Below are 18,918 nucleotides of genomic sequence, written 5' to 3'. Positions count from 1 at the left end.
CCAAAAGTAAACCATCAGCACCCAGCACTTTTCTCCTGCCCGAGAATAAGGCTTCTCTTCGTTCACAACATTACTGCAAAAATCTGGGTCAATTAACGTTGGTATCTGAGTTCCAGCTGCACAAATCCCAGCTACATTCAGGATACTCTCCTGACACCCGGCTCAGCTCTAATTTCTGGCCAGCTTCTAACCGTTACTCTAAAGTTCTGCCTTTCAATCGTACCCAGTTTGATGTGGACCTTGTCTGTGGAGATGATGACCGAAGGATACTGGTTAGTGGTGGGAGGTGGGGTCAGGCCTGTGTTGGTAGGAGAAGCATCCCGAGGGTAGCACACGGCCTCGATGAGGTTCAGCTGACCGTTCTTCTTGACCTTGTGGCCCAGGCCGTAGAGCAAGATGCGGGCCCAGGGGGCCTTGTAGAGGGATGAGCTGGAAAAGACAAGGACGGCTTAGCCGGTAACCTCCAGGCAAGTGGAGCTGTCCTTTCCCTTTCTTCTATCCTGACACAGTTGAAGAGGGTCAGTTAGGGAACAGGAGAAATTAGCAGATTCCGGAAGGCTGTGGCTCGGAGACTCAGCCTCAACTCCTCGCTCTCTGCTAGGGTTACTTACTCTTTACGGAATCCGGACTGGCTTTCCTTGCAGGACACGATGACAAAGGCAGCCCCGGGAAAATGGACGTCCATGTTTACTTTGGATTCAGAAATGGGGAACTCCTCTGAGGGAAACTGCTCAGGAGCATTCTGGAAACAGAAGCCAAAGCAGCTCACTGGAGCAATTCAGGACTGCCAGCGAAGGAACGGTTACACCCCAAAAGGCCCCTGAGTCAGCGGGAGGGGGAAGAAGTGAGCAAGCGAGCGAGCAGACAATCCTTGGAGGCTGCAAGGCTGTGCTGGCTCGCTGGCTTCCTTTCCGACTTGCCTGCAGGAAGAAGCAGATCTGCTTCATCAGGTCAAGCAAGCTCTCCTCTCCCTGGTGCAGGGTGCGAGCGATGGCGATGGTGAGCCATTCCTGGACCGTCTCGGCGTTGCCCTGGAAGAAGAGCTCGGTGGCCGAGCAGTTCTGGGAATGGATCGAGTGCTGGAGGGACTGGGCCAGAAGGATGGAGGTGGAGCTGATGGTACCGTCTGGGCAGGAAGAAGAAAAACAGCCCGCTCAACTCTACCTCCCAGGGACCCATTTCCCCTTTGGGAAGACAACGTGGAGATAGAATCAGACTTGGCTTCACGGCTGCTGCCCGCAGGCCATCGTAGGGACCGCTCTCTTTCAACAAGCAGACACAGATGTACGGGCAAAGCCCCCCGCAGCCCCCTTCGCTGATTCAGCCGAGCCTCCCGCCCTCCAGATGCCGAGAGGAGATGGCGCTACCTGGAAGGGGGGGCGCCAAGAGCTGGTTGGAGAGCAGCTGGAGGTGCTCCAGGGTGATGTCCCGCACGCTGAAGAGCTGAGTGAACATGTGGGGCGTCTTGGGGGCAAAGATGTTGAGCAGGGCCATCCGGCAGTACAGACGAGCCAGCACAGCCTCGCAGCGAAGGAGCTCCCTGAAACGGAACAGCCGCGTCAATATGCTGTTCTCCACCAGGTGCAACCCCTGGAAGACTCCGGGGGCCTCCAGAATTGCACTGTCATGGGTGTTTCGGTGCCGCCACGGGGCAATTTCCCACCCTCAACGCTAACAGACATCCCAATATATTCAACAACCCCAGATTGGCAGAGGGCGGTTTAATGAGCAGCAAGTGGTGTCTTATCTTCTGAACTTAAGTCAGGGCCCTTTCCTAGAGGCTGCTCTGCAGCTGGTCCTCAACCCACGACCACAGCCGGGCCCAAACTTTCTGTCCTTAAGGGAGACATTTGCTAAGTGAGTTTTGCCCCATTTTACCACATTTTTCAGTGCCGTTGTAACTTTGAACGGCCATTAAATGAACTGTCGTAAGTCAGGGACTAATTTAGCCAGCATCTGGTTACAGCTTCAGGATGTGGGGTCTGGAGGCCCAGGCTGCCTGTCGGCCGTTGTCTCCGCTTACCTGTGAATCTGGATGTTTGAATTGTCCAGGGACACCAGCCCGTTGGTGGCTGTCCTCCTGTGGCCGGCCGGGGGCCGCTCCAGCATGTCGATGGGGTACCAGTACCTGACCAGGACACCCTCGCTCCGCAGGTACGTCTCCACCTGCACCAGCTCGTTCACCTGCGAGGACAAACTCCGCTGTTGTTGCCCGAGAGGCTGGGCACGGGGTGCAATCCCGGCTGCCAGGGGGTTCCCTCCCAGCTTAAAGGGAGGCTCTACTTGCCGAGTCCACATCCAGGACGACGCCGTGCAGCCCAAAGGTCTTCAGCATCCCGCGGATGGCAAACTTGGGCAGAGCGGTTGCCACGGCACTGCTGGCCACGTTGTTGCTCTCTGGGCAGCGGGTCACGACCGTGAGTCCTGGCGGCAGGAGAAGGGGAAGCTTAGGGCCAGGGCCTCTACGAGCAGCAGCTGAGCTTTCCCTGCTGGGTCCCTGGCCTCAGGGCGGACGCCTGCCAGGGACCCGGGTCTGTCAGCAAACCGCGTGGAATAAGTTGGCGTGAAGCCTTCAAGGCTGGCAAAAAAGCCCCTGGGATTCCTGGCACGAGTCTTTATGGCGACTGGGGTAATGCAGCTGTGTTCAAACGTCGCCTTCTGGGTGTGAACCGCCCGCTCCAGCAGAGCTCCGGCTGCTTCTCTCCCCACGAGCCCCCAAGTAGGAGCCAGCAGGAAGCCCCAGACCTCCTCCCGATCGCAACTCCCAAAGCAGACGTACCTTTCCGAACTTTATCGATGGTGAACTTGTTGGCCTCGTCTTTGATGTCCTCGATGGTGGGAAGATACAGGTCGCGAGGGATGCCCCCGTTTTCCTCATAGAGGAACTCCACCGTCTGCCGCGCTATGTCAACCATGCCTGAAAGGCAAACCAGGGTCCGGATTGGCCTCCGGTAACAGACCGGGCAGGCCGAGGGGGCGAAGGGGTCCTCCTGCCCGGAATTCCTGGCAGATGCGCCAAGCCTTTCACGAAACTCCACGAAAAAGGAGGGACAGGCAGGCCAGGCAGGGACCGGTGTGTCCCGTCCCAAAGAGAAGCATTCTGCATTTACCTAACTGCAAAGCTCCCTTAATTTGATCCAGGCCGGACTTCCTCTCAGCTTCATTTCGGAAACGCCTCCTAATTGTGGGGAACACCTTGGTCTCCCAGGCTTTGACCAGCAGGGCGTAGTGGTCCTCCTGCAGAGGAAGGCAAAGCTTCGCTGGGGGGAGGGAGTGGGACAGAAGGGCTGCCTCCCAGGAACAAGGACAGGACGGACGGCCCTTCGCCTTTGGCACAAATCCACCCCGCTGACTCGGAGGCAGCTGCTCCGGGACCTGAGCGCTCCTTCTGCTTACCCGGGGGACATCGTCATCATCATCGTCATCGCTCTCGTCGTCTGCAATGGGCGGAGGGTGAGGATCGGGCCCTGAGATGATGAAGTTCTCGTAGCTGCGCTCCATTTTGTAATGGCAAGAGGAGTCGCTGTCGTATTCTGGAGAGGGAGGGGGAGGGGCGTTAAGAGAGGGAAGGGGCAAAGGGACAGGAAGGGGCCGTTGCCTGTCCCGTCGCCTACTCCTTCAGCCTCTTATGACTGGCACTTTGGCGTTTGTATCTTATGATTTATGATGACTGTATTTTGTGATCATGATTTATCACTTGTTGCTTGTATGGACACCGAGAGCTTCTGCACCGGAGACAAATCCCTTGTGTGCCCAATACACACTCGCCCAACACAGAATTCTGCTCTGTTTCCTTCTATTCTTAATCCTAGTCCTAGTCCTGTCCTAGATTAGCCTACTTTTTGCTGGTTAGCAGTTACTAGACAAAGACCCGGCAGGCCGAGGGGAGCCTCACGTTGCTGGGCGGTGGCCACGGCTGCGATCCTGCAGGGAGGTCCGTGAGTCCCGGGATCCGAAGCGGTGCTGGTGCCGGCGTCATTGTCGCTGTCGGAGGCCATGGCGAAAGGCAGCACCTCAAAGTTGGCGCTGATCTCCTCGGCCAGGTCGATGCAGAGGTCGGCGGCGTTTCGGTGCGCTTGGCCTTCCACGTAGGCGAACGGATGAGAGCCAAAGTTGGCCCGGACTTTGGTGTTCTGGAAGGAAACGAGAAGAGAAGGAGCTCAGCCTTTGCTCTCTTCCAGGAAACATTCCAGAAGTTTATTATTATTATTATACAAAGTAATGGTATTAACTGTAGTAGAGAAAGGAGAAAAGCTGTAACATCAAATAAATGCTGGGTGATGTACGGAAGTTATTCTCAGACCTGCTTTTCCCTTCCTCAAGTGAATCTGAGCAGGGAGAGAGATCTGACGTTCAACTTGCCTTCTTCTGGATATGGACCACTGGCCACATTCCCCCAGACACGTCTTCCAGATACGGCCCCAGCCGCTGTCCACAGTAGGTGAAGTAGACCCTGCCTTTGGCCGGCTGCCCTGGAGGAGGAGGGGTCCCTTCCGTCCGTTCCCAGCCAATGCCTGCCACGTCACCTGGGGAGAAAGCCAAGGGGCCAGGGGGGGGGCTGAGCCGGGCTCTCCCACACCCCTGAAGGAGGCTTGCTGGTTAGCAATAGGGCACAGCAGGCTTACCAGGCGAGAGGGCCACATCCAGGCGCACACTCTTCCACTGCAGCAAACTGGAACCGTTGTAATGAACAGCTCGTCCGTTGCTGGAGATGCACAAAGAAAGGGACATATTCACAGAGGAAGCTGTGACTCTTTCCTAGAGTGCCCAGGTTTAGTAGCTAAACTTGGCCGTGGCAGGCAAGCAATGGTGTGTGTTAGTTATCAAGACAACTTGACAAAGCAACGTCTTAATGAACTGATTTCAGGCACGGCCTCCGAAAGTCGGTTTATCTCATTTAGGGATCGCTGTGGTTGACCCAGAGCTGTCCTCTTCCTGTTTTACTTAATTCCCCCTGCGAGGGACACCAACCCTGGGCTCCAGTTTTGGCTCCCACATCTCCAAAACCTACTTGTGGAAGAGGCAAGTGCCCACGGGGTTTGTCCACGCTCCGTCACGTTTCTCAGCTTCCGTGGCAAAGCCAAACGAGACAATTGGGCCCGTATCATCGTCTGCATCTCCGTAGGACACAATTTCAATCTCCCAGTAGAAAGAGGGGGCCTAGGAAAGGAACGTCCGCAGGTGAGAGCCGGGAGCTTCACGGTGCCCTTCCAGAACTGTAGCTGTGCCCGGTGAATCCTCCTCACCTGAACCGGAACTGCTGAGGTGGCATAAATGAAGGTGCCCCGAGGCAGCCCTCCCCCTGCGCTGGGGTCCGCGAGGAAGGTCACCGCGGTGAGATGGGAGGAGAACATGCAGGCTCGCACAGGTGGAAAGACCCTTGAGGGGCTCCAGGTGATTTCTTTAGGCTGAACCAAGAAGACACAGAGCTGCATTTAATCAGAGCGGTCGAGGTTGTGGATTGGGTAACCGCAACACACAAGGAGCCGCATCCTTGACCGGTGGCAGTCTTGAATCAAGAGGCCTTGGGGTGGTTGATGCCCAGCGCTTTGACTTTGCCGCGGGCCAGAGGAGGTGGTAGTCCAACCTTCTTGCTCTATAATATTTACCTGCCTCCGGTCCGCCTGCAGGGGTGGCGGGGGCGGGCGAGCGCTATCGCGGTAGAGCATCCGTAACCTTTCACACTGCGCTTCGACAACAAGGAGCCGTTCCGCTAGAAGGTTGCAAACAAAGCCAGGATGTTCTCTAAAGCTGCACTTTCATTTCAGGTGCTATTAATACACCAACTGCTTCTTCTAAAGGACCAGCTGCTGGTCAGCCAACAAAACCAAGGGGTTCCTAGCTGCTTTTTTCCTGCTGACCCTTGAAGTAATTAAGGAGAGGACTAAAGCTTGTCTCGTCCCTCTTGCTACTTTTTATAACTACCCAGGAAACTAGAGGAGGACAAGCCAGTTTGGTAGTCTTCGGATCCAGGAACCGGGATCCCTACAATCTGATCCTGTTTTTTAATCCACAATATTTTCCAGGTAGACTCTTTTTTGCTCCCTTAAGAATAACGTTTAAGGCTTGTTTCGGTCGCAATAATCCAGTCTAAACATCTGTGGCGAGAAGACTCGGCTCTTACCAGGGCTGCATTCCTGGGCTACAAGGTTGAGGACTTCCACAGCAGCTGGGCACTGCTGGATGAATTCTTCACAGAAGGAGGTGTCCTCCAAGAGCTGGGCCATCACCAGGCATGCTCTTGGGGGTGGGATGGGGGGGGGGTAAAGAGAGAAAGAGAGAGGGGAGAAAAAGCAGGTCTTTAGGAGTTCTTGGGAATGGCCAATGACTTCTAGAGACCACCATGCTGGTCAAACAAGCAACTAAGAAACAGCTCTGGCTTCCGGCTTCCCCAGTTCCTTTGCCCATGAGGCCTTGAAGGAAAATGTTGGGTCATTTTGCTTGCTGGAAATCTCATCCAGCAAAAGGGGCGTCCCTCAAACCCGCTCAGGTGAGCCAAGTACTCCAGGCGAGCAGGCTCGGGGAAAGGCCTTGTGACAACACACCAGAACGGCTGAGCACCCACACAGCCCCAGTTGGATCTGGCATCTCCACCCACCTGGTTCGGATTTCAGCCAGGAGTCGCACCACGGCCATGACAGGCGTCGAGCCGTCCCCCGTGGCAGGCAGCGAGGTGTGGATAGACAGACTGCCTTCCTGAGGAAGCAACATGGACTGGACGGCTTGCACGACCTTCTCGGTAATGGACAGCTTCTGCAGAGGCAGCGCCTGAGGGGAAGGACAGAAATAAAAACCCCAAGTTGTTAGTTTCTGGAAAAGGAAGGAAGGAAGGGTGCGTTCTCATGACGATACAGAAATGAAGAATCAAGGTAGCTGGGCACTTATTACCGCTGAGTTTCTAAATGCCTTCCTTAGACATAGAAGACTTAGCATTCTCCCCTCCACATTATCTTGCAAACTGGTCTTTTTAAGGATCTAAACTGTGGAGCTAACAGTTTAGCTTGAAGGTAGAAACTACGTGTTCAGTTTAAACATTCAGGCACTTACCTGCTCCTTTCCGGGTATCAATATGAGCTCGCTCACCTCTGACCGTGGGATGCAGAGCCTCGATAGCGGAATCGTCAAGACGTCCGAGGCCTGGGAGGTCTTCCTACAGTCTATATTCATCGGTGGGAATTTGACCGTGGCGATCCCTTCCTGTTCGTTGATGGAGGCCACCACCCCGATACTTCTGGCTATTCCTCTACCCAGCACCTACGAAGAGAAGAGGAATGCATTTCAGACCCTTCCAGGGCTCCCAATTAATTACCCACTGAGACTGTAGGGACAATGGGAGGGCCGGGACAGATGGCAGCAGAAAGGTAACGGTTGGTGTCTTTGGAGGCCGGCCCACCTGAACTTCGGAGCCGATTTTGATGGTCTCCTTGAAGCCTCCGAGGGCACACAGGGCGGCCACCGCCTGGCGAGCGATCCTCTGCAGCGTGGCAAGCTTCCTCCCGTTGCTGCTGCCGTTCTCTAGGATGCTCTCGGCGTATTTCCCCAGCTGGGGAATGTACATCAGAGCACGAGACAAGACCTAGGAAGAGAAAGAGACCCCGGCGGGGGGACAAGTTGGAGGCGACTTCCTGGCCGTGTCCACACAGGGCATCGAAGAACCAAATCAGAATCGGATGAAAAACCGTTCCCTCACGTAATTCATTCCTTCACGGGATCCTTTGTATGAAAACACTGCTATTTCAGACTCCAAAGGTCTATTTCCTCACCCTTGTGAGGGGCCGAGAGGCTTTATTATGCCAGTTGGCTGCAGAGAATAAACAAGCCCCCTCCCCAAAGCCAGCCCTGAGTCATGCTGCACTGGGGAGGCAACGGAAGGATCAAGAGGAGCCCAACAGATGCTGGGTGCTCCTCTCAGCCCAAACCAGCAGAGGCGGGAAACATGCCTAAATGCCAGAGAGGCAGATGTTAGTTTCCAGACACCCCAGAACGGCAAGCCTGGACCGGGAGCAGAGAAACCAGGACAGGGTGGAAGAGAGATGCGAGATGGCCAGTCCTTCACCCGCTTACTTTTTCAGCAGTGGTGGTCCATATCTGAGCGGCGTTCGACTCGGGCGCCATGAGCAGGCTGTGGAGCAGAGCGATCACCTCTGCTGCCATGCTGTTGGCCACGTGGCCACTGATGAAGGGCCGCACAGGGTCCGTCCTGATTGGAGAGAGGGGAGTCGGAGGATCCAGGGCAGCCCAGCTCAAACCGCCCCCTGCCCACCACCCCCTTCACGCCCTCTGAGCTTTACCAAAGAGAAGCTGAGAGCAAGGAGTCAATCTGTAATGTTACTTCCAAGATCCAGGACCCCCCACACCCCCCGCTCAGTCCTTGGAAGGTCAGAGGTCAGCCTACCTGGCTAGCTCCGAATTCCGCTCCCTGCAGACGGAGGTCTGGGCCGTCTTCTTTTTGTCCCCGGTCGAGAGGCCGCTGGTGTTTTCGGGACTGACCGTTTCCACCGGGGGGCCCACGCTCACAATCAGCCCGGATTGGGCCCACTTGGTGGCCTTCCGCAAAGCCGCGGCCGCCTCCTCCGTGACCACCTCGCAGCAGCCGCCCTGGGGAAGAAAGGCCTGGCTTGCAATGGGGCCTCTCCGGGGCAGGTTGGAGGGCTGGAGAAAGCGAGGGGGCCGCTTACAAAGCCCTCCCGGAGGCCGCTCTCACCTTGGTCATGTCTCGGTCCATCTTGACCACCTTCTCCATGTTCGCGCCCGTCCCGAGGCGGAAAGGCCGACCTTCCGAGCTGCTACAAACAGGAGGACCAGAGAGGGTGAGGAGGGGGAGGGAGGGAGAGCGACAGACGGTCCTCCAGGCCCTTCCGCCCAGCCCGGGTTACCTCAGGAGCGGCTGGAGGACCTCGTGAGACGACTGATCTTCCCGCTTGTGAATAAATATGGACAGCTTGCCGTCCACGGCCTCGCTCTCCTCTCCGGGGTCCTTGTCTCCTTTCAGGGAACTTTTGGGGTTGGCTTTCGTGAGCGACGTGTCCGGCTCCGAGGCGGTTGGAGAAAGAACCGTCTGGCATCCTGTCAGGGGGGGGGAAGAAGTTTTGATTTCAAAGGGCAAATGTCCTCCACCCCTTTCACTGAACCCGCAGCCCCTCCTCCCCTCTTTCATGGGGCAGATTCATCTGACACAGAACTCAAAGTGCAATCTTCCAGTAACTCAGCCAACACCCCAGCTCCAATGTGCTGGGCAGGGGAATTCTGGGAGTCCACACATCGAACGGCTGCAAAGGTCGAGAAACGCTGGCTGAAAGGAATATTTCCCTGAAGATTCCCAGAGGTTTAGAAAGGAAATGCCTTCCTGTTGGTAGGGAGGAAACTGGGCCGCTGGCTACCTGGAACGACGTAATCCGCCAGCTTGGCCAAGAGCAGGGAGGCAATTTTCGAGGCCGGGTCGCTGGGATCGTCCTGTTCGCTGTTCAGGGACGGCACGGAGTAACTCCACGGGGGCAGCTCCACGTTCCCACAGTCCTCCACGCTCATGAGGGGAAGAGCCGCGCGGCAGAGCTGAAGGATGATGAGGACCAGCTTGGGAGACGGACGCTGGTCCAGGAGCAGAGAGAGGAGTTTGGACACGCAGGCCGGCTGGCTGAGGATGGCTTTGCCAATGTGGCTCCTGGGGGACAGAAAGGGAGAAGGAGCCCATAGGAGGACGTCTAGACCGGAGAGCAGAACAGCTGCTGGTGAGAGGAGAGCTATGGCTCCTGTTGTAAATCAGGCCCTCAAGCCAGAATTGGCTGGGGAATTCTGGGAGTTGAAGTCCAGACACCTTCACGTTGGTCGACTGTACCTGGAAAGGTCGTTCAGAAGACTCAGGACGTCTTGCAGGGCGTCGTTCCCGGCCGCCTGGTTGCCGCAGCACTCGGTGGCCCGGGCCAGGTGATTGGTCAAGAGGCTGGAGACCTGGCGAGCGAGACCCGAATGCACCGCCTCTGTGGACCCCCCTGCAAAAGGATCAGCCCCGATGAGAGCCCCTCCTGCACCAGTGGGTGACCCTCTTCCTTCCCCCCCCCAAACACGAGCGTCTCACCAAGGAGGAAGAAAGCCCCCGAGGCTGAAAGGCTGGGAAGCCATGCTGGGTTTTGCCTTCTGGTCTATTGATTAACCTCTGCAGAAAGGACTGGACACAAGGGGGCTTCACACACACACACACACGTACACACTGCTCCCACTGGACTCCCCATCCAGCCTTGCTCTTCCTGCAGGGCCAGCAAACCTCCTACCTTCCTCTTTCTCCCATTCGACGCAGCGGTTGGCCAGCACCTGAAAAGCAGCCCAAGCCATGATGGCCACCTTCTGCTTCTTGGTCTGCTTCTCGCTGGAGCTGGATTCGGCCTGGCTGCTCAAGCTGCACAGACGGTCCATCAGCTGCACCAGGCCACTCCGCACCAGGCACTTCTCTTCGCTCCTGGGGGAGAAGCAGCAGCAGCAGGGGCCCTGTCACATGTGGCTCTGGGGCAGTGGGAGGGAGGGGGCAAGGCCGAGGGAAACCCCGAGGCGGGCACAGCCAGGGCAGCTCCGGCCCTCCCCAACTCGCCTGGTGTATGGGATGGTGCACAAGAGGCCGATGCTGTTGGCGCAGGCGATGGGGTAGCGCGCGCAGAGGGCCACCACCGAAGTCATGGTCTCCCCAAAGGCCTCCTGCACCTGCTCCACCATCCCGCCACAGGTGAGCTCTTCGATCCTGAGGAAAGAGGAAAACTCAGAGGCTCCCAAGCACGAGACACCCACCGGAGGGCGTGAAGGCTATGAAATGCTCTTGCTGGGGCTTTTTAAAGCAGCCTTTCTCAACCGTGGCACCTTGGAAGAGGTGTGGACTTCAACTCCCAGAATTCCCCAGCCAGTCTCTACAGCTGTAGAGACTAGTTTGCTAACCAAAGCAGTGCAATGGCCTGGTCTTTTGGCAATTCTATCCTGCAGGCCTTCAGAGCGACAGCCTCCCTCGCCACCTCCCAGCCCTCTCTGCGTGAACTGACCGGGGGCCTCCCTGGAGCACCATGGTGACCGGGCCCACCAGATGCGTCACTCCGCCCACACGAACCGCAGCGGTCAGCAGCTCCCTCATGTGCACCAGAGCCTGCTTCCGGGTGTTTCCACGCCGCCATCGCGTCTGAGCCGCCAACAGGAAACTGCTGCTGGACACCTGGGAGAACAGGGAGGATGAGCGGACGGCTAGGGCCTCTGACCGACTCACTTGAGCGAGCTCCGGGCATAACCTTTCCCCTGAACGAAGCCCGTTGCATTAGAAAAAAAAAAAAAGGATTGTGCCAGAATAAAAATAATATTCTTATATGTTCCAACCCCCTAAATGGCAAGCTATTTAAATAATTAAATATTATTTATTTAAATAAAAACTGATTTGGTTTTAACAGCCTGTGGGTTTTAAATATTCATACGTAATTTGGGCTGGCTATTTTTCCTGCTGGTTGCCAAGAAACGTCTTTCCGTTTGGCGAGGTTTACTGGAGAATTGAACCGCCACCTGGCCAGGTAAAGCCGTTCGTGCCTTGGATTGGATGAGCCCGAGAGGCGGGACTTACTGCTTGCTCAGGATTGGTTCCGATGAAGGCAAAGAGCTGCCCCAACAGGACACTGTAGGTGGGCTTGTCCCGGCTGTCCTCGATGGCCAGGGACTGCAGGAGGGTGAAGGAGCTGCTCCGGTGGCTGGGAACGTGGCGCCGCCTGTGTGGAGACGGGGCCTTGATCAGCGGGCCTGCTTAGCGCCGCTGCCCAGCCCAGCCCGGATTTTAATCCCAGGGAGCTGGATGCCCACCTCTGGCTCGACCTGGTGAACTCCAGATCTTCGTTGGCGATCATTTCCAGATCCGACGGGGCCGACATGCTGCGGAGGAAAACCGGCTGGCGAACGGCGTGGGAGACCACCTTGGTTTCTGAGGCCGACTTGCAAGCTGCGCACGGAAAAACAGACAGAGGGCTGACCCTTCGTGGCCCGAAGCCTCCCTTCCGGAAACCCGGGAGAGACGGGCAGCCCTTCTTGATCTCGGTCCCACAGGAAGGCCCTCAAGACCGGCTGCTGAGCGGCCCCCCTCACCCCCCTCACCTGGCGTCTCCGCTGGGGTCCCGGAGATGCTTCGGGTGAGGCCCGACTGGGCAGCAATGGTGACGTGCAAGAGCAGCTCTGCCCGGTTCATCAGGCTCTTGACCAGGATTTTGGTCTTGGCCATGGGGTGCAAAGGCTTCTGGACCACCGAGTTCACTTCCTGGAAGAATTTCTCCCTAGGGGAGCGTGAAGGCCAGAGACAGATCGGTTGGTGGCCTCCTTCTAGCTTCAGGAGGTGGCCAAGAGAGCAAAGAGTTGGACGGATTGGGCTTCTGACGCGGGGGAGTGACCCACGCACACCGTGCCCCCCCCAACCAGGAAAGGGCAGAGTTGGGCAAACAGGGTCCCCATCACAACCTTGCAACGGTGACACCGACCTCAGCGAAAGGACCATGTTCTCCAGATCTCCTCCATCGAAAGAAACCTCCTTCATGGAGCACAGAAGTTCCAGCTCTTTCATTTTGCTCTGAAAGGAGGCGAAGGGGGAAGCGAAGAGGTGGGAAAGAGGATCCAAGGGAGGCTCATTTTTTTGTTCTCAAGACAGGCCCACGCAGGATCCGATTCTTCGTGTGGCGAAATCTGGGTCTCCACCCTCAGAAATAGTCCATCCCCAAGGAGAACCCTCGGGAGGCAGCCCCCGCCTTCCTGCCCTGCAGCCGAGCCTCTCAGAGGCCTCATCGGGAGACCCTGATCCGAGACCCCCATCTATTTCTTCGCTTGATTTAGTTTATATGGTTCTTTTGGCTCTTCTCTGCAAGAACTCCCAAGGTTTCTGCCCAAGGAAGAATTCTCTTTCTGCAGAAGCTGCTCCCTTGCTCCAGACCGAGACCCTTTCCTAGACGTCTGGAAGAACTAAACCACCGAGAGACGCTATTTGTCACCTTCCATTCCTCTGGCTTCTAACCCTCAAGGCCCCCCAGAACCCTCTGGAGACCCCTTTCCCGGGCATGCGTGCTTGGAGAAACCAGCTCTTCCCAGCAGACATCTGATTTCCAACAGAGAGTCAGACAGACAGTTTTAAAGCTGCACGTGGTTTACCCAGGAGCAGTGAAAAATACAGTTAAGCAGTTTATAAGGAATCCAGAGAAAGGGAAGACTAAATCAGGAAGAAGCCAAAACCAAACCTGCCCAGCATAATCTGAGATTCTTTGCCTTTACCTCATTAAAGTGATAATCATAGAAGAAGGGCACATTGTTTTCCAGCTTTCCCTGCATGGCGTCTTCCACCTCGCTTTGCCATTTCTGCTCCAGTTCGGCCACACTCTGGCCAAAAGGGAAAAAAAAGCAAGGTGAGAAAGCTGGACCCCTCCCTCAGCAGGGAACTCGGGAAAAACAATTCAGATTCAGCCCACCATGAGCCTCCCGGGACACGCAGCTGAGAGCGGCCACTGCAAAAACCAGATTTTCACACCACGCTTTACCTGCAGTTGTCTTTCCATGGCGTTCAGCTTCTTAAAGGTTTCTCCCATAATTTTGCAAAGCAGGTCGTACTCCTCGGCGTGCTCCTCCTGGTACTGGAAGTTTATGAGAGACTGGAGCGCGTCGACTAGATTCAAGTGCTTGATCACGCACGAAACCACCATTTCTTCCATCACATCTGGCTGGATCACCTCCCTGTTGAAGGCGAAAGCCCAAAATGATAAAGGTCGATAAAGGTCTGAGAAACGGGCGCTCGGACAAATATCTGACCGAGGCAAGAGTTCTCTCCAGCTGCCGATCTGAAGGAAGCGAAGGTGACCGAAAGAACATCACACACACACAAACCTGATGCTGGGTCTGAACTGAGGGCGAGCGCGGCCAGATATTTCCCTGAGCTTGATCATGATTCCGGGCGGGAGTCGAATCCTGGGCAGATCAAAATAGTGGCCCACGGGTGGGACAAGGACGTCTGATGGGTAAGTGAACTCCTGATCTTCCTCAATGGTAAGAGGCAGCGGGGAAGGGCTGGGCGTCAGAGCTGGAGAGATCACGCCGTTGGCTTCCACTTGCCACTGGCATCTGAAAAAAAGGGAACAGCCCAAGGAAAGGCTGGGCTTGTTGTCTCAGGAAGCACGAAGGGGCGTGCCGTCGTTCGTGCCGTGAAACACACCCAGCGTCCTTTCACGTAACAACCTGCTGTGGATCGGTGGCTCGCCTCCTCCTCCCTCCTCCTTCCCACCCAGTCCCAGATTGGGCCGCCTACCTCTGCAGAAGCTTGGACCGCAGAAGCTCCTGACACGTCTCCTCCTCTTTGGTGATCTCTGGCCCGTTGTACAGGATCCTCAACATCGAGCAGGCCAGGACGGACAAGCCCAGCGCCAGGTCGACCAGGAAGGGCAGCCCGCCAGAGACGTCTTCCGAGGACTCCTGGGCAGCAGAGGGGAAGCAGAGAGTTACGGCCGCCGTGGCGCCTGGTCTGCACACACGCCTGCCCTCACGAAGCGTATAAGACGAATAAAAATAAAAATCGCAAGCACCAAAAGAGCACAAGCCCATAAAAGACAGCTCTAATGTAAGGAAGTTAGAGGGAGTTGCCAAGACGTGCCTACGCGTTTATTTTGTGAGCGCACTGCCTCCTTTCTGTTCGGGACCTTATTCAGGAGCAGTGAATTAATGGTGAGCTGTCTCTTTAAGCACCACCTGGTGCTCAGCCTCCCCACCAGCACCCTTGCAACAGGCAGAAGGATCAGCCCGTGTTCAGAGGCTGCCGAGATTGAGTGGATGTTAGTTACTCCCCAAGCTGAAATGCTGGGGCGAACCCCAGCCCGTACCTGTGCCCGGACGGTGCAGGCAAAGCCCCACATGGCTTTATCTGGGGTGTTGTGTTCTCGGCCACTCCGCATTTCAAAAGAGAAGGTGACTGTGTCTCCTTCCACCTGACGGTTTGAATGGGAAGCGATTCCATTAAACAAGCAGGTGAAGGCTGACTCTCCTCGTTTTGTTATTACAAAATACAGGACGAAATCTAGAAAGAGCGTTCTCCTCTGCCCGCTATGCCCGTGATCCAGGGAATCTATTTTTCTGTACTTATAGAGTAAGCGGCTTCTTTTTTTCCTTTGAGCTGAAATTTCATCAGCAAGGACAGGAAAGAACCGTTTGGTACCTTCACTAAATCTTTAGGCCACCCGGTCCCCAAGACGCTGCGGCTGCCGTATCCTAAGGTGTTGCCTCCGTATTCGGCCACCTTCCGGCTGTTTGTGTTGGGTCCTGCGTATATCACCAGCTGCAGAGACACAAGAGACACAGCAGAGTGGCAGGAGGGCAAATCTAAGCCATGGAAGCCTTTCCTAAGAGCTCCTGAGAGGGGAGCAGGCCCCTTGCCCCATTGTGGCTGGCCTCGTGGATCTTCTTGACCTGCAACCCTTCAGAAGGGGCATCAAGGCTGCTCCTGTCTCAGCGTGGCCGTCTTTCTTTACAGGCCCCACCCAAGGTGGAGTTTATGGTCCGGCCCCAACTGACCTTATCGTAATCGTACTGTGAGGAGCATCGGCTGTCGAACCGCAGGTACAAGCAACGGGCTCCAGGGATGTGCACCGTCTCCTTGAATTTGTAATTGTCCCTGACAGGGTGAACGGTCTCCACCGTCTTGCCAGCAGCCCAAGGAGCTGGGATTTTCAAGCCGGTAAGGAACCCCGGCTCTTCTTTCTCTTCCAGCATCCTGGCATAAACGTAAAACAAAAAAGATACCAAAGAAGTAACTCTAGAGGATCTATTAAGCCTCACCTCAAAGAACTGTGGGAACCAAATACTTCCATTGCTATCCCCATACAAAACTGGGGGCAAAGAACCATCTTGTCCGCTGTGGCTTAAAAAAAAAACACGTCACTTTTGGAACGTAATAATATATATATATATTTATTTGCTGGTTTTCTGGTAGGGGTCTTAAGGTTGATAAGTTTATGGAGAGAAGAAAAACTGTGGTTGCCTTGTACCAGGGCTGTCCAACCGTGGCGACTTAAGAGGTGTGGACTTCAACTCCCAGAATTCTGAGAGTTGGACGTTTACACATTTTAAAGCCGCTAAGATTGGATACCCGTGGCTTATACTTTCAGCTCTTCACAAGCTCAGAAATTGGTTTTCCATACTAGCCTAAGTCTTTATCTTTCAGTGATTCCCCTTAAAAACAATTACTCCAGGCACAAAATCTCCAGTGGGGGGGGGGAGAGAGAGAGAGAGAGAGAGAGAGAGAGAGAGAGAGAGAGAGAGAGAGAGAGAGAGAGAGAACTCGGGGGGGGGGATGAATCGTGTGAAGGCTCCTAAGGCTTGTGCCAATCACCTCTCATCAGGGAAGAGCTTGTGCCTCGGTTCAGAGGCTCCTCCAGGAGAACCGCTCACGTCCGTGAAAACCGGAGACTGGGTTTTCAGCAACAAGGCTGTCTGCAACACAACAGCAGGGCAAACGGGTCACAAGGTCCAGGGCCAACTCCCAAGCCAGGAAAGCAGGAGATTGACAAGCCCAGAGGGCAGCGAGGCGGGCGGTACCTGGCTCGTGTAGAGGACCAGCTGCACCAGCTGAGGCATAAGAGGATCGGCCACCATCAAGGTCTGAAGATTCGGATGCATCAAGGAGGTCAGCAACACGGGAAGCAGGTGGCCCAGGACGGTTGCTTTGGTCACCTGCTCCAGGCCTTTCAGTCTGCAACAAGAGTCCCCACCACCACAATTCCGCTTTGGGGAGGGCGTGTCTGGCAGACGCCTTCTCGAGAAACATCCCCTCGGCCCTGCAGCCTGGGGTCCTCCCTCCTCGGACTTCAGAGATGGACCTGCGACCTGAGTCTTCTGAAATGCCCTGCTCAACAACTGCTAACTTGGGGATGGTCCAACTTGGCCGCTTTAAGACTTGTGGACTTCAACTCCCAGAATTCCCCAGCCAGCTTGGCTGGGAGTTGAAGTCCACAGGTCTTAAAGTGGCCAAGGTTGGACAACTCTGTGCTAGGTGCAGTTTGATGCACCTCAGATTGGACCTCATCCCTGGTGACTCATCCTTTCAGCTGGATGCGTTTTCATTTTGGTCCCCTTCTGGAAGCAGCCTTGACTGGGAGGGCGCCTCTCCGGATCAAGTGAAGGCCTTACCTCTGTTCCCGGTCTGGGACGTCGCTGTTGATCAGGGTGGTGGTGACCTGCTGCAGCTTCTCGAGCACTTCATCACACCCCGTGAGGATCTGCATAGCCAGGGCCAAGATGCTAGTCTTCAGCTCCTACGAGGAGACAAACGGAACTCAGAACGGCGTTTCTGGGGCCCGCAGAACCGTTCGCTTCTAAATCCAACGCGGAGGTCCATGCAAAATAAAGACGGGCTTCCAAAGTTGATGGGATGAGCGCGACAACAAGCCAGGCAGCGGGAGATCTCTGGAGGCAGAAAACCGGGAGATCTTCTGTGGAGGAAGGTTTCAGGAGCAGCAGGACCTGTGGGGGATCTAACGGTCCACCCTCCCCACTCAGGATTCTTTTGCCGTGGGCCAACAGCCTGGAGCAGGAGTGGCAGGACACTTTTAACAAAAGAAACACTACTATGTTCCTATCACTCCACCTCGGCCTGTAAGAACAAGGCCTTGTATTTAATGAAACCTCAGTGTTAAAATACTTAAGCACTTCATTGATTCTGGAGGCCACCTACTTCAGAGACCACATTTCTTACCAGGCCACAGATTAACCTTCCTAAATCAGTGCAACTGAGGCAGAAAAGCTGATCACCAGAGATTCAACAAGAGGCTGGAACAAAGAGGTCAACCACACTGGCCTGGGGGTTAACATAGTTTTCCCAAATACGTCTGGCAGGCACCAGGTTGGAGGAATGAATAACCTTGTTCACTGGAGAATCATTTAGTGCTTCTCTAAAGCAAAAACATTCCAACATGAAGATTCTTCAGAGTGACCTTTCCCTGAAAATCTGCTCTAGAGCCTAAATAAGATCATTCTGCTTAACTATTCTTATTTCCCTGATTCACATCATGAGAACAGCTCCTTTTTTTCTTGGCTGCCAAGGGGTTGGTTGTTGGTGGGTTGTTTTTTTTTGGTTTGTTTTTTGGGAAATTGGAGTGAGCGAAACCAACACAGGAAATTCCAGCCAACTGGATAGTACAGCGGGTGCTAAACAGGCTGGGCCCCAACTCTGCAAGTACTTATCAGAATGATTAATCCAGCCTGCTTGTGGGGCCAGACAAGGAACCAAACCGTCCTAGAAGGGAAGAGAGGATGATAGCCACTGCGGAGAGAAACGGAAGGAAACAAACAGGAACGAAATGGGTGTGCCGGATGAGACGTGGCGTGGAGACATTCAGCACTGACTTCAGACGGTCACGGACATGTCAGAGGGAGGAGGATAAAGGATGAGGCACAAGTAACTTCCTGAACAGCAAGAAGGAAATGGATAGAAATCATCCCGGCCCATCTGAGGGCTCAGCCAAGCGGAGGGTGCAACGGATCAAGCCGTTCCCTTCCTCCTCTTAAATGCTTCTGACAACAGAGACAAAGCCAACCAGGGGACAAAAAAAACAAAACCCAACAACCCATTCCTTTGGAGAGGATTAGCATTCCCTGAAGTGTACGGAAAGCCTTTCACTTTTACTGATTTTAGGGGAAATAGACTGACCGCCTGCAGGGAGCCAGCAAGGGACAGCCTTCGTCAGCCTGAAGGGACTGGAAGGGGAGCTTTTCCAGACGGGGCTGAGAGAAGCGAGCAAAGACATGCCCAGGATTCTTCTGGGATGCACTCATCGCCCCGGCTGTAAACCACAAAGGGCCCAGGGATCTCCCCTGGCTTTGCCCCGGGATGAGTCTTCTAACCCGAAGGAGCTTGGGGGGGGGGAACGTCAGGTGATCTCACACTTAGGA

At 55.2% G+C, this 18,918-nt stretch overlaps 1 protein-coding gene across 1 annotated transcript in view; it reads right to left on the bottom strand.

Annotated features, from left to right (window-relative positions):
* HECTD4 (HECT domain E3 ubiquitin protein ligase 4) overlaps positions 1-18,918 on the bottom strand; it is a 42,283-nt gene that overhangs the window by 8,941 nt on the left and 14,424 nt on the right. The window contains exons 18-59 of the mRNA XM_015815441.2: positions 17,158-17,282; positions 16,567-16,720; positions 16,361-16,461; positions 15,544-15,742; positions 15,162-15,307; positions 14,856-14,964; positions 14,288-14,451; positions 13,870-14,103; positions 13,527-13,719; positions 13,264-13,368; positions 12,483-12,571; positions 12,106-12,281; positions 11,818-11,953; positions 11,585-11,726; positions 11,022-11,188; positions 10,583-10,729; positions 10,269-10,453; positions 9,836-9,989; positions 9,381-9,661; positions 8,877-9,066; positions 8,705-8,786; positions 8,396-8,598; positions 8,065-8,200; positions 7,394-7,576; positions 7,084-7,254; positions 6,599-6,768; positions 6,125-6,240; positions 5,610-5,713; positions 5,247-5,408; positions 5,012-5,160; positions 4,626-4,705; positions 4,363-4,526; positions 3,896-4,133; positions 3,397-3,533; positions 3,111-3,237; positions 2,780-2,917; positions 2,288-2,424; positions 2,024-2,184; positions 1,368-1,540; positions 921-1,126; positions 612-742; positions 224-429 (exon numbers count right to left, since the gene is read on the bottom strand). Coding sequence (XP_015670927.2) covers positions 224-429; positions 612-742; positions 921-1,126; positions 1,368-1,540; positions 2,024-2,184; positions 2,288-2,424; positions 2,780-2,917; positions 3,111-3,237; positions 3,397-3,533; positions 3,896-4,133; positions 4,363-4,526; positions 4,626-4,705; positions 5,012-5,160; positions 5,247-5,408; positions 5,610-5,713; positions 6,125-6,240; positions 6,599-6,768; positions 7,084-7,254; positions 7,394-7,576; positions 8,065-8,200; positions 8,396-8,598; positions 8,705-8,786; positions 8,877-9,066; positions 9,381-9,661; positions 9,836-9,989; positions 10,269-10,453; positions 10,583-10,729; positions 11,022-11,188; positions 11,585-11,726; positions 11,818-11,953; positions 12,106-12,281; positions 12,483-12,571; positions 13,264-13,368; positions 13,527-13,719; positions 13,870-14,103; positions 14,288-14,451; positions 14,856-14,964; positions 15,162-15,307; positions 15,544-15,742; positions 16,361-16,461; positions 16,567-16,720; positions 17,158-17,282 — 6,571 coding nt within the window. The remainder of the gene's footprint in view (positions 1-223; positions 430-611; positions 743-920; positions 1,127-1,367; positions 1,541-2,023; positions 2,185-2,287; positions 2,425-2,779; positions 2,918-3,110; positions 3,238-3,396; positions 3,534-3,895; positions 4,134-4,362; positions 4,527-4,625; positions 4,706-5,011; positions 5,161-5,246; positions 5,409-5,609; positions 5,714-6,124; positions 6,241-6,598; positions 6,769-7,083; positions 7,255-7,393; positions 7,577-8,064; positions 8,201-8,395; positions 8,599-8,704; positions 8,787-8,876; positions 9,067-9,380; positions 9,662-9,835; positions 9,990-10,268; positions 10,454-10,582; positions 10,730-11,021; positions 11,189-11,584; positions 11,727-11,817; positions 11,954-12,105; positions 12,282-12,482; positions 12,572-13,263; positions 13,369-13,526; positions 13,720-13,869; positions 14,104-14,287; positions 14,452-14,855; positions 14,965-15,161; positions 15,308-15,543; positions 15,743-16,360; positions 16,462-16,566; positions 16,721-17,157; positions 17,283-18,918) is intronic.

This window comes from Protobothrops mucrosquamatus, unplaced genomic scaffold, assembly GCF_001527695.2.
Source record: "Protobothrops mucrosquamatus isolate PMUCROS unplaced genomic scaffold, P.Mucros_1.0 scaffold342, whole genome shotgun sequence".
In the NCBI taxonomy this organism is placed as follows: Eukaryota; Metazoa; Chordata; class Lepidosauria; order Squamata; family Viperidae; genus Protobothrops; species Protobothrops mucrosquamatus.
The sequence above is the reverse complement of the archived record's forward strand: the minus strand, read 5'-3'. Positions and strand labels throughout refer to the sequence as shown.